This window comes from Leptonotus elevatus, chromosome 18 (genome assembly GCF_054856555.1).
Source record: "Leptonotus elevatus isolate MCC_2025b chromosome 18, RoL_Lele_1.0, whole genome shotgun sequence".
NCBI lineage: Eukaryota > Metazoa > Chordata > Actinopteri > Syngnathiformes > Syngnathidae > Leptonotus > Leptonotus elevatus.
The window spans coordinates 15,525,024-15,538,161 of record NC_141256.1 but is presented as its reverse complement, the minus strand read 5'-3'; the positions used below and the strand labels follow the sequence as shown (position 1 = coordinate 15,538,161).

The 13,138-nt window shown below is 40.7% G+C and overlaps 1 protein-coding gene across 1 annotated transcript in view; it reads left to right on the top strand.

The window, feature by feature from the left end:
* The first annotated feature begins 308 nt into the window (after positions 1-308).
* nbas (NBAS subunit of NRZ tethering complex) overlaps positions 309-13,138 on the top strand; it is a 102,905-nt gene continuing 90,075 nt past the window's right edge. Inside the window, exons 1-11 of the mRNA XM_086061444.1 lie at positions 309-421; positions 826-880; positions 1,037-1,073; positions 2,002-2,079; positions 2,371-2,418; positions 2,615-2,658; positions 6,769-6,902; positions 8,726-8,859; positions 10,445-10,543; positions 12,780-12,918; positions 13,124-13,138. The exon at positions 13,124-13,138 is cut by the window's right edge and continues 51 nt beyond it. Coding sequence (XP_085917570.1) covers positions 329-421; positions 826-880; positions 1,037-1,073; positions 2,002-2,079; positions 2,371-2,418; positions 2,615-2,658; positions 6,769-6,902; positions 8,726-8,859; positions 10,445-10,543; positions 12,780-12,918; positions 13,124-13,138 — 876 coding nt within the window. The 5' untranslated portion in view covers positions 309-328. The remainder of the gene's footprint in view (positions 422-825; positions 881-1,036; positions 1,074-2,001; positions 2,080-2,370; positions 2,419-2,614; positions 2,659-6,768; positions 6,903-8,725; positions 8,860-10,444; positions 10,544-12,779; positions 12,919-13,123) is intronic.

The following is a 13,138-nucleotide window of genomic DNA, read 5'->3' as shown; positions in this document are numbered from 1 at the left end:
CTTCCGGTTTTATTTTTATTATATTTTTTATTATATTTTAAATAAAGTCTACTATATGACTACATAAATCAAACGGCATTATAGAAGTGTTTAGATGTTAATATTTATAAATTACGAAATATGGAATAATAATAATAATTACTATTATTGAACAAATACGCGGGGATTTTTTTTGTATTTCATAAAACCTTGTTTCTAAATTTACTATTTGAATATTTCCCCCTACAATTTATCCGGAATAAAACAAACAAAATTAAATGCATTTATTGTTACGTCCCTCACGACTTGCCGTACTAGTTTGATGTTACAGCTGTGCTCTCCAGTCAACATGGCGGAAGATAGCTTCGTCGAAAGCGAAGATGAGAACATTTTATACGATTTACTCGTTATTAACGAATGGCCTCCGGAGACGGACACTCAGGTTAGTCGACTGACATTTCCAGTTTGTGCCCCAGTCTTCCCATTTTCGCATTTGCGCCGACGTGACTTGTGAAAAGGGTCTGCAACGTGAAATATTGACGTAGGGCTCAAGCCAATGCGGAGCCACGTAGCATAAACATTCTATAAATTGATGTCTGCTAAACTTGTTTATTTTTGTTCAAAATTACTTCTCGTCATTTGTTCATACAACACGTTTTCAATTGATAACCTTTTCACTGTGTGAGATGCACTCCTTATGTGACGCAATGAGGCAGTCAGGTGCATTTAACTTGTGCCATTCATCGCAAAGAGCATTTAAAGCACATACAGATTCTATACATTTTCTTTTAAATGACATACAAACACAATAATGCCCATTAAGTAAATCACATGTTATTTTTGCAGCAACGAGGAGGCAACAAGGAACATAACACCTCACTTGTAGCAAAAGCAGTGACAGGTACGACAAGTTTTTGTTGAGTTTTGTTTTGCTTTTAAGTGACACAAATTCATAATTTTGCATATTGACTTGCTTTGGACGCAGTGTAGTTTAAATGTTTTGTTTTTATGTGGTTAAAGAAGACATATGTGTGATAATTGATGCATTTCTTCCCAGGCCCATTCAGCCTTATCCTGCACTACTTGTGGTACAGGTGAGTTTAATAATATTAATAATAATATTAATACAATTATATTGAAATGAATATAAATAAATTATATTTGATTAAAACCATGGAGAAGTACTTGGTTCACACCAAAAAGGAACGAATGACTATGAGATTTAAAAGTCATAATTTTATGAGAAAAAGTTTCACATTTTCCAGATGAACTTTACACGAATGAAGTCATACTTTTATGAGGGTACGTGAAGGAAGGATTTCAGTAAATTTTGTTTTTCTTAATTGTCAAGAATGTGTTTTACTGAAATGGTAAGAAGGACATTCACGAAGGTAAAATATCAGTTCTTAAATATCAGTTTTTAAAATAAACAAGTTTGTATTGAAAATATAACTTTTTATATCTAAATGATAAATGATCATCTTATGCAACTTTTCCTCAAAAATATGCAACTTTTCTTCCAAATTATGCAACTTTGTTTCTATGCAATGTAAAGCTTTATTTTTTTAAGAGTACGACTTCATTCAAAAAAAATGTACAGTATATTTTATCCCAAATATTCAACGTATTTTGAAAATATAAAACTTCTTCATCAAAAATATATGACATCTTGAAAACACATCTTAAAAAAAAAAAAAGTACTTTATCCAAAAATTGCTAAAAATTTTCCTTAACAAAATAAAACATCCTGTCTTGGAAAATATATAACTTTTGTGGAAATATGCAACTTTTTAATCAAAAAAGAAAAAAAAAACTAAAATATTTTTCTCTACCTTGTACTACTTTTTTCTCTTGAAATTATGTGTTTAATCTTGAAACAACAATTCTTCTTTATGTATTTTTTTGGGATGATAATAAAAGAAATGTTGCCTTGGTGGAGGTAACCATTTTTTTTTAGAGCTGTCTGAAAAAGAGATGTATTTATTTCCAATGTTGTGATGTTTTTGATATTGCCACTTTCAGCCCCTCCAGCTCCTCTCTGCCGCTCGGCCTCCTGCGGTTGGTCAACAAGCAGATTGGCTGGCAGCTGGTGCTTGCCAGGTACGCACGCACGCACACGCACACGCACGCACGCACGCACGCACGCACACCATCAGCCAATCTTTAAGTTTAACCGTGCTCGTGACAGCCTCACAAAGTTTAGTTTTTGATTGTTTATCGATTCAGCGGCCAGTTTGACGCGCTTGCCGTGGCTCATTTAATTCTCTCTTTACAGTCGTCTTTACACTGTTTAACGTCCTCGTCTCTAACAAGGACGCATTTACTATGTCGCCATTTTATCACCCTCTTGTGTGTGTGTGTGTGTGTGTGTTTTTTTGTCTGCCTCTGCAGTAATGGCAAACTCCTGGCGATGGTTCAGGACCAGTGCGTGGAGATCAGGTAATTACAGAGCACCGTCTCAAACACAAACACGAATGTTGTTAAACCGCAGCTTTCATTTGAAAGCTTCCCTTTGGAGTTGTTGCGAGGGCGCGCGGTCAGACGAAGGTCTCGTCCGCAGGGCTCCGTTCCGCGCCCACTCAGCTCGATCCATTGCTGTCGTGCGTTTGTTCACCATTGCTTCTTTTATTTTCAGATCTGTGAGGGATGACTTTGGCTCGGTTATTGGGAAGTGCCAAGGTAAGAGCCTCTTTGCCGCCATCAAGTAAGCCAGTTCCAATTAACAACACATTATGCTTAGTATATATATCATATTATACGTTACGCACATTATACATTATATTGCAGTACAGATTATGTATGTCTCATGTCAATCAAATACAATTTCTACCACCTTGAAAAATGGAAATTATTTCGCTGATTAAACTGCCACCAGTGGCTGAAATATCACCAGCGGGGCTTTTCCGTGCTACAACAACGAGGCGCTCTAAAGTGGCAATGGCAGCACAAGATCTCTGTTCAGATAGTTGTATGTTGTAACATCAAACGTAAAAAAAAAAAAAAAGATTCCCTTTGTTTTACTGCCTTCTCTCTGCGACCTGCAAACACTCACTGCCAACAACGAGGCACTCTAAAGTGGCCATGGCAGCATGAAATCTATGTCCAGATGGTAGTTGTAATTGTAGCATCAAACCTTAAAAAAAAGAAAAAAAAAACTTTGTTTTTCTGCCTTCTCTCTGTGACCTGCAAACACTCACGGCCGACAACGAGGCACTCTAAAGTGGCCATGGCAGCACGAAATCTCTGTCCAGATGGTAGTTGTACTTGTAGCATCAAACCTTAAAAAAAAAAAAAAAACGTAGTTTTTCTGCCTTCTCTCTGTGACCTGCAAACACTCACTGCCGACAACGAGGCACTCTAAAGCGGCCACACCATTGGATGACCTGTAAAGAAGAAGTATTTTCAGGGCGAGGGCATAGACATTGTTGCTGGACTGCAGTGACTTTGGATCTTCACCCAGTCTAGCTGACAAGTCACGGGCGGCGAAACTCTTTGTGGGGACGACTATTTAATTTATGCGCACTTTTACATGGCAATCCGATACATTTCAGAAACACGCGAGCAATAAACAAGCAATTGAAAAAAAAAATCATTTCTCTAATACTGTTTTGTCGATTTCATTTTGTTAGTTGTCCATTTGCCTCGACTCAGTGCTTTGACGTCGGCATTATTCGGCATGTTTGCTCCCGCCATACCTGCCCCCCCCCCCCCCCCCTCTCTTAAGCCCGCCATCCTCCCGCCTGCCCGCTTACATAATTCATGGCTGTTGAGCAGTGATAAACGAAGCTTCTTTACATGGAAGGCGCGCGTGGCGGCTTTGCGGGCTGATTTCCTCCCCAACTTCCACCCACGCCGGCGGAGGAAGGGACGCAAACATCCCATTTTCTGGCTTCTTACCCACAAAAAAAAAGAAAAGAAAAAAAAAGCCATTTATGTGGAAATGGAGCCCATCTCGGTTGCGGATAGCGCGTACAATACATAATGGGGGGAAGAGAGGCGTGGGATGAGGGAGAAATAGGAATAGGAAGAAAAGATTGAAAAAGGAGCTAGAAGAGGGAACAGGTGCGCTTTTGTCGCTTTGCTACAGTCACTGGCCACAATATTAGGTACACCTGCACAATCGAATGAAAGCTAATCATTGACAAATGAGCTATATATATATATCTGCTTCATAAAATCATGCCAAAAAACATTTGACAGCCACTGATCTAAAAGCTGAATTCTGCAAGGGTTGTTTAGCTTTTTGTTTTGGGCGTTTTTTTTTCTTCTCCTAAAGAATGTGTGTTGTTTAAAACGACCACAAAACTTTGCCTTAAGTCTGCTGGCTTCATGCTAACACACAATATAAAACACAATTGACGGGCTAATGAGTATGTAGCGGTTATAACGGATATTTGAACGCAGGCGGTCCGTCAACACATGTTGAAAGACAATATTACTACATGCGCACTGGCATGTATTCTTTATCCTCTGTGAAAAATGACTAATCTTATTGCAGATGACCAAATCACTCAGAGAAAGTTTTTCGTCGTTTGTGTCAGCATGACATCATGATGCTCAAATTGTTTAAATCCATCCATCCATTTTCTGAACCGCTTATTCCTCACAAGTTAAAATTTTATTCAGTTATCTTATTACAACTTTTTTAAAAATACATATATATAAAGAAAGATTTTATATAGTGCATTTGTCCTTATTGAAAAACAGATTGCAATAAAAAAAAATTGGGGGGGGCGGGACAGATGATTTGATATGGAAAGGTTTTAAGTTACAAGCATGGCCACGGAATAAATTCAACTTGTATCTAAAGGCACCGCTGTATTTATTTCCTGCAGTGCCTGTGCAATGCCATTAGGTGGCAGTATTGCACTACAAACACCTTCCTGTTCGCTCTGTTAGCTGTCTTCAAAGAATGAGAAGTTTTTTGTTTCAATATTTTTGTACAATATTTAACTCCTCATTGACACTTAAGAATTGTTCAAATGTGACTTCAAACATTGCATACATATGCAGTTGATAAAGTTATTATTAGGATGACATTTTCTTCCGTATCCTGTTCTGTACCTATGCAGGTGCGCCTCATTAAAATGTCCCATGAATCTTTTCCAAATAACACGTACTGAAATCCCCGTCTTGAAAGGCGTGCCACGTTTTTCAGCGTCCTCCCGAGCAATTTGATGCATCGGCGGCACTCGCTCATTACGGTCGGGGGGAAAAAGCCTTGTTATTTCTCTCGGCGGGTGCCGGATTTATTGTTTGTCGCTCGCCGCGTCCTTGCGCCTCCTCCGTCTTTTGTTCGCAAAGTCCCGTCTTCCGTCGGCTTTTATTTGTCAGCCGCATTGCCCACCGGGGGCCCCCGAGCGACGTCTGCTCATCTGGCACAATAAACGCCAGGAGCGCTGTTAGGCGCTAGCAAAAAAAAATAAATAAAAAATAAAATAAAAAAATAAAGCCACTTGATTTTCATAACTTTATTGCTTTGCAGGCACAACCGGCAGCTTTATTATGCTTCACGTTGTTACACAAATCTATGCTGAAGGTGGCATTGAAAGAATTTTATGCTCCAAAAGAGACAAGTTGTTTACATTTGTACATCATTTGCATCTTTGGAACTATAAAGAGATGATAACAATAACTATGCACCCAGTAATGTGTTTGCAGAGTGATACGGGCGTCTCGTGGTGTTTTATACGTAACGAGGGCCCAGATTATGGCCCCTTTTTAAAGATCGGCCAAAAATAATTGGCCGATGTTTACCTTTTTTGTACCATAACCGTTTACAACAGTTCATTCTATGGACCTGGCATGATTCCAAATAAAGCAATTCAAAACAAATCCTGATTTTGCAAATCCATATCGTCCGGGCCCGAATATGCGTTGCTGGAATTAATAAATTGTATTTCTTCTCTATTAAATAAAAAAGCTGTTCAGAAATAGGTGATGATCATCAAAGTGTAACTCAATATTGCCGTGTTTTTTTTTCTTCTTTTCTTCCAACGATACAGTAATTGCGCAACGCTCAAAATATTGGAAGTAAATGATGCCGTATTGAAAATGGGGAAACAAAAAACCCACTTTTGTTTTAAAGTTGTGGGGAGGAATGATGGCAATATCAATATTTGTTCAAGGTCATATTGATAATGGAAGGCACGATACCATCCTGTATGTTAGGCAGCCATATTGCATTTTTGTCCCACAACTTATTTCGAACTGTCATGCAAGTATAAAGAGAAGTTTACTGCTTTTATGATCAAACTAAATTTCAATTTAATAAAGTTGGGACATAATCTTGTCAAAAAAAAAAAAAAAAAAAAAGTGCTTTGGCGTCATCTTGTTGCATCTAATTATAATCTTGTTTTGGGTGGGTGCCACTTAAATTTTTTGCTGTTGGTGGCTCACGGCGCCGCACTTTTATCTGTCCAATAAAAAGCTCCAGAAAAAGCAAAAAGCGCGCCTCACTGCCGAGTCAGCATTTTAAGCCAAGCAGCCGACTTCAACTTCAGTGAAAGCGGGATGGATCACTCCTTGTGTATTTCCTCTTTGTGAGACAATTATTAAGATGTAGCACTCTTGATAGCTTCTTAGTCGCGTCGTGTTGATGTACGACATCATCGCCGGCCTCGTTCTCGGCATTTGGATTCATCATCGCGGCGGCGGCGGCGAGGGATTAGTCCTCTCTCACACGCGCACGCACACACTTTTTGCTCATCTCGCTTGATAATGACGCCTCAGCCGTCCCCGTTGTCCAACATCTGATCACGTCTTCCTCTTGCTGTCGTCCTTCTGCAGTGCCCAAGGACCCCAACCCCCAATGGCGGCGGGTGGCGTGGAGCCACGACTGCGCCCTGCTGGCGTTCGCCGACAGCACGGGCACGGTGCGCCTCTTCGACCTCGTGGGCAGCGAGCTGTTTGTCATACCGCCGGTAATCGCGCACCCGCGCCCTCGACATGTTGGTTTTGAACAACGTGCTTTCTCTCCTTAGTTCTCAATAGGTTTGAGGTCGGGGGATGGTGGTTTGCCGCACCATTTTATTTTTCCATTTCAACAAGGGATGGTTTTACTTCTGAAGTCACTTAATGTATTTTCCGGAGATCATAAAACGGATTCCAAATATGAGAGGGGGGAAAAAAAACTTTTCTTCCGCTTTGGTAACTTCGCACGTCGTCCGTCGGGGCGTCTCGTCACGTCACTGGCATCCTTCCCGTTTGTCACATTTTTGTTCAACCCCATTTCGCCGTCCTCCATTTTTAATGCGTCACACACTTGATGCTCCTTCAAGCCTGCCTTGATCCTCCCTCCGTCCTTCTTATCCTTCAGTCATCGCCATCTCTCGATGCCTCCTATCAAGTCCATCCATTCCACCCCTCGCTTTTCGTAGCATTCTAGCCTTCCTTTTTGCTCCTCCTTAGTGCAGCATAACTTTTTTTGTGAGGCGACACAGTTTTGGGGCTTCTTTTGCTCATTCAAACCCCAAAACGTGTTTTAATACTTTGTCCTTCATTCCCAAAAACGTATTTATACATTTTTCATGTTTTTTTTTTAATCCAAGATCATAACGCAAAAAATATGCACCTTCTGACACGAAGAAGTGGCTTAAAGCAATGGTAGTTACAAAAAACGGCCAGCAGGTGGCATCAGAGTATACGAGCTCACCCAGGGCCATGTTGCTCTTTTTGCCAGTATTTCCTACAGGAATGTGAATAATGATGAAACTTGCTGCAAAATGGAAACCGATACAAATATACTTTCTGATGAAAGAAGAGTCTCTAATTTTTCTTTTGGTTGGTTCCATGTTTTTATAGCAATACAACACAATATTCTGTGGGACTTGCAAAATCTGTCAAATTCCAATAAAACAGCCAGGAGCGAAAGGGGTTGTTTTAGTGAAACTGGCTGGGAGGTAATGGGTTAAAAAGCATTAAAAATCCTTCAATTTATACATTTGTGGCGATTGGGTGCTAGTTACAATTTGCTATGAATAAAAGGACTGGAGTCCACAAGTTCCTTCATTTTTCAATTAACTTGCTCTTAATTTGAAACGAAAAATGTACTGTTTATGTCACAAATGTCCAACATGAAAAGCTAATGCCACCGAGTGGCAATTTTTTTCTTCTTCAAAATATGATTAAATGTTTTACACTCTTTTTAACTACATAGTATCTTTTGTATTCTTTTCTGTCTTTTTAGCGTCAAATCATTTTTTTATTATAAATTACTCTATCAATGAATTAAGTTAAAACCATACTTGTGTTAGGTCAGGGTTCACCAATTCCAGTCTTCGAGGTCCGGAGTCCTTCAGATTTGAGATGTTTCCGCCTACCAACACACCTGGTATGAAAGATCAGGATCGTTATCAGGCATACTGATGAGCTGATTGTATGAATCAGGTGTGCTAGTGGGCGGAATTGGTTAACCCTGTATTAGGTCAACATATTCGTCAACTTTTATTAATTACCAAGAGTATGAAAAACTTGAATTTTTTTTAAATATATTTTGTTGTACATTTAGAACAAATGTATAACAAGCAATTTGTGATTAATCACGAGTTAACTGGAAATCATGAAATTTATTCAAAATTGTAATCCACTGACCACCATACAATATACAGTATGTACAGTATATTAGATTTGTTTCACAGAAACCCTGTGTCAATCAAAAAACGCAATTTTCCATACGTGCCGTCTCATTGACTGAAAATTGCCGTTGACCGCCATTTTGTCATGTTTCCCCCCCCCTCCCCGCAAGGAGCTGAGTTTCCCCGGAGATTTCAGCTGCGCCGTAGCGGGCCTCATCTTCCTCGAGTACACGGGCGGCGCGCAGTGGTCGGCCGAGCTGCTCGTCATCACGTACGGGGGCGGGCTCAAAAGCTACCTGGTCAGGTGAGTGCTCACTTTTGATTAAGAGTGGGCGGGTACCAATATGAGGCCGATGCCGGCCTTATTTCAAGGCTCGTGAAGGCCGCCTGGCGCCAAATTAAAAAACGGAGCAATGTTATCTTTTCCCAGCGGCTTCATAAAGTGTCTGCTGTCGACCGTTATTGTGTTGACCTCGCTTGCCTTCAGCCCCCTTCAATCAAAAAAAATGCGCCTCACTGATGTTCCAGCTTGTTTTCCTCATTCTTCCACTACAGCCTTTTCATTTTGTCACTGTCGAGACAAAAGTATTGGGACATCTACAGCAGCAGCGTCCGAAGTCTGGCCATGAAATGAAACGGCTTAAAGCATCCCATTGCTGGAATTATATATGACTGCGTCGTCGCAGTGCTTTTCCACGCCAAGACAACGAGGCACTCTAAATGGCCACACTCGCTTTACGCTAGCTATCCAACTAGACTTGTTAAAAAAAAAAAAGATCCCTCTTTCTCGTCTTTCTGCCTTTCGCTCCGTGACGTGAACGCTACTCACAGCTGACAACGAGGCGCTCGAAATGCAGAAGAGAAGATGAGTTGCTTTGGATGTTGGTCTAGCTAGTTAGCCCGCTGCTTGTCACAATTGTACCGGATAACTGCTGATTCAAACAAAGGCGATGAATTTCTTCTTCCGACAAATCAGACAAAGTAAAATCATGTCAAACAGTTTTAATGCTGTAACCTCATATTTGAGTACGACACAGTTGTCAGTCTTCACACAAGCGTTCAGCGATTCTCCTCTAACATGCATAATGTATAGGAGATTAAAATCTCTTTAATTCACTTCGCAAGGTCTTTAAAATTTTAAAGTGTGTCTAGCACTTTAAAAGACCGGGTCTCTCTGCATTTGTCCGTATAAGCGCGCTGACGCCAGACTAAAATTACATTTCCACTATACACTTTATAGCACCTTCCTCGCGTCAAATGTACCGAAATAGCCACAAACTTCATTTTCTGATGATGTGCTTTTATGACAGCCAATCAAAATGCCAACAATCGGCGCGTATAAGCGTCCTCCTTCCTTTTAGTGAGGCTCACGTTCAGCATGTGATTGATTGGAAATCCTTTTGTGTGTGTGCGAAGGTCTTCGGCGTAGTTTTGACAAAAGCGTTCGCGGGGGATGTTTGATGTGAGTCGGGGGTGGCTTTGCGCACCTCCTTCCACCGTGCTGAATGGAGGGCAAATGTTTCTATTATTTGAGGCTCTCGCTGCAACGTCGACGCGCGCGCGTGTAAATCTGGAATTATGTCGCGGGAGAAATGTGCAGATTGGCCCAGGAAGTGAGGAGCTTATTTGTAATGATTGGTTTTCATTTCCGTACGGAGCTTATGGCTCCTCTCCTCCTCCTCCTCCTCCTCCTCCTCCTCCTCCTGCGGCTGCTTAGACCGTTTGAATCCAACGTCAGGCTTGACAGTAAGTCGTCGCTTTGACGTGAATGTCCTCAGGCCATCTCCTTTCTCCGCTTTTCACATCCCCCTCAGAACAGTTTGCGTGTTGATATCTCACCTCTTCTATGTTTCCGCCATGGCAAATGAATCCACGTGTTGTTTTCACAGCGTGGGCACCAATCAGAACTTCCAAGAGAACCACACCTTCAGCTTCTCTGCCCGCTACTCCCACGGCATTACCTCGGCTATTTACCACCCGGGCCACCGGTAAGTCCGCATCTCCATGCGTTAATTGGTCCTGATAGTTCTTGCCATGTTTAATAAGAGCATCCACCCCTCGCATTTTTGCAAATACTTGGTTAGGTCTTTTTATGGAACAGCAAAGTGTCATTTCTTTTTCTTTTTTTCTGTGGCTATACCACTTATATTTATAATTTTTTTTCCCCCGGTGTATTTATTGGTTTTTAGTTTGATAATACAGAACACAAACCCAAGTAGAACAGAACGTCGTAACACTTCACTTATCCATGCACACATTCTTTCAAAGTGTCATTTCTTGTACTTTGCTACTGTACTTTGCTACTGTACTGTAACACGTAGCCATTGGCGTCTAAACCACTGACAACAAAAGTGAGCACTCCCCTTTATGAAACTGTTGCAACAGATTTGTATTTATTATTATTATTTTTATAAGTATTTTTTTAAAATTTTAGGTCAACCAACATTTTTAACATGAAAAGCCAATTATTAACGCATCTCTTGGAGACTGGAGCTCGGTGAGCATTTGTGTGTTTTAGTTTTTTTTTTAACTAACCCCCCCCCCCCCCCCGTTTTTTTAATTGTGTTTTTTTCTTTTCCTGATAATTTTTTACTTCTAATTTATTAATCTAATTTAAAACTTTTTATTTTATTTTACTTTTATCAATTACTGTGCCACAAAATGTTTCCTTATTAGTGCAATTTGGAGGCGAACCAGCATCCTGGAGCTGATTTTGCATTTCAAGAATTTTTTTCTCAGGCAGATATTTGACTTCCTTTGTACTTGTATGACAACTGAGAATGTTAAAACCAATCTGTAGTTTGGTTGTGGTGGCAAATTTTGTAATCCTTTTCCTTCTTAAAATTAAATTAAAACATTTAAATCTGAAAATAAATTCACATTTAAATATAATAAATATATGCCAATTAGAATAAAATATATTTAATTAAATAAGTAATTAATGATATATTAAAATGTATACATTTGAAATAAACTATTTTGAAAATTATTATTTTTCTAAATTAAACATTTTATTCATTTTTACGTTAAAAAAAATCTTGAACTTTTACTATGTACTTTTAAAAAGTGTTATTGTTAAAAAAAAGCACGTTTTTAATTCTTTGCCTTCCATGTTAAATCCCTTTTCACCCTCGCTGCTGCTGACTTTGCTTACTGTACATGTTGGACTCGCAGTGGAGATTTTGACTTTGAGTCCCTCCACGTTACAGTTGGAGGCCAATCAGTCTGCGGAAACCTCACCTTGCTCTCACTCTGAGCTGCTGGCAAATCATGTCCGGCCTCTAATCCGTGACCCTAAACGTAACCCCACTCCCACCACCAGCACCACACGCTGTGGACGGCAAGCAGATTGACTTTGGCAGGTGACTCTTGCCTTGGCAGCTTAATGGCTCCTGACAGCCACTGTCAAGTGTTTGCCAGCCGACAGACCGAATGAAACTTTAATGATCTGCGGTGTGAAAAGTGGGTCAGCGCGAGCAGTTGCATATAGATTAGAGCCAGAGAGAAAAAAAATGTACAGTGAACCTCCGTTTATAGCAGGGGAATACGTTCCTGACCCACAATAGGTCTCACTATCATGACTATAGTAAGACCCGCAAAAAAGTCTCAGAAAGCCAAGTTCACAAAGACATATGAGGTCTGCCAGGCTCATTTTGGACAATTTTAGGGGTCCTTCATAGAAAACTCAGCTGCTGAAGCCTATTTCACTTTGCAACATGAGATTGGGTAAAGCATGTCTGCAATGAGTAGACTACCTGCCAACTTCTATCGGAGTTGATTTCAGAAGCACAGGCATTATGCCGTCGCCCTGCTCGTTTACACGCGTGGTTAACACACGCAAAGATGTCGGGCCACTTGAGGTTGTCTGGTGCAGCGAGTCTGATTTATAAACATGAATCTGGTTATTAAGAGGCCCTGCCCGCTGTTCAACTTGTGGGCACCAGGGTGCAACAGTGAGCCAAGCAGTGTTCGGTGATCATCTAATATTCATCCAACAATAACAAACAACCGTCCGCTCACGTTCCCACCTATGGTCAATTTAGACTCTTCAAGGCAACACGTTGGTCAAGTGGTTCGCAGATCTGCCTCACAGATTTACGTTGACATGCTTTATGTTCTAAATTTCTAATCTCACCACTTTTTTATCTGTAATTAATAACCGCTATAAAAAATAAAAAAAAACGGCATGCTCAAGTGTCTGATCATCTTTTGGTGCGCTTGCAGGCTGCTCCTGGTGGCCGGTTCCGATGCGGGGGACGACGGCTCGTCCAAGGCCGCCTCTTGCGGCCTGACGGCGTGGAGGGCGCTGTCCGGCTCGCCCCACTACAAGCAGGTCACCAGCTTCGAGGACGACGTCAACACGGTGAGGAAAGCACGCCAAGTACTTGGATGAAGTCCTTGGAAGCATAGCAAAAAAAAAAAAAAAAAAAAAAACACTTACGCAATACATAACTAGAAAGTGTAAGGCACTTGTATCTCAAGACAACACTGTAGTAGTGGCAGATATTTGATTTGACCTTGCGAAGTGCGAACGCGTCACCCGAGTGTGTGTTTTTTTTCTCTCTCAGTGCCCGAAGCGAGCT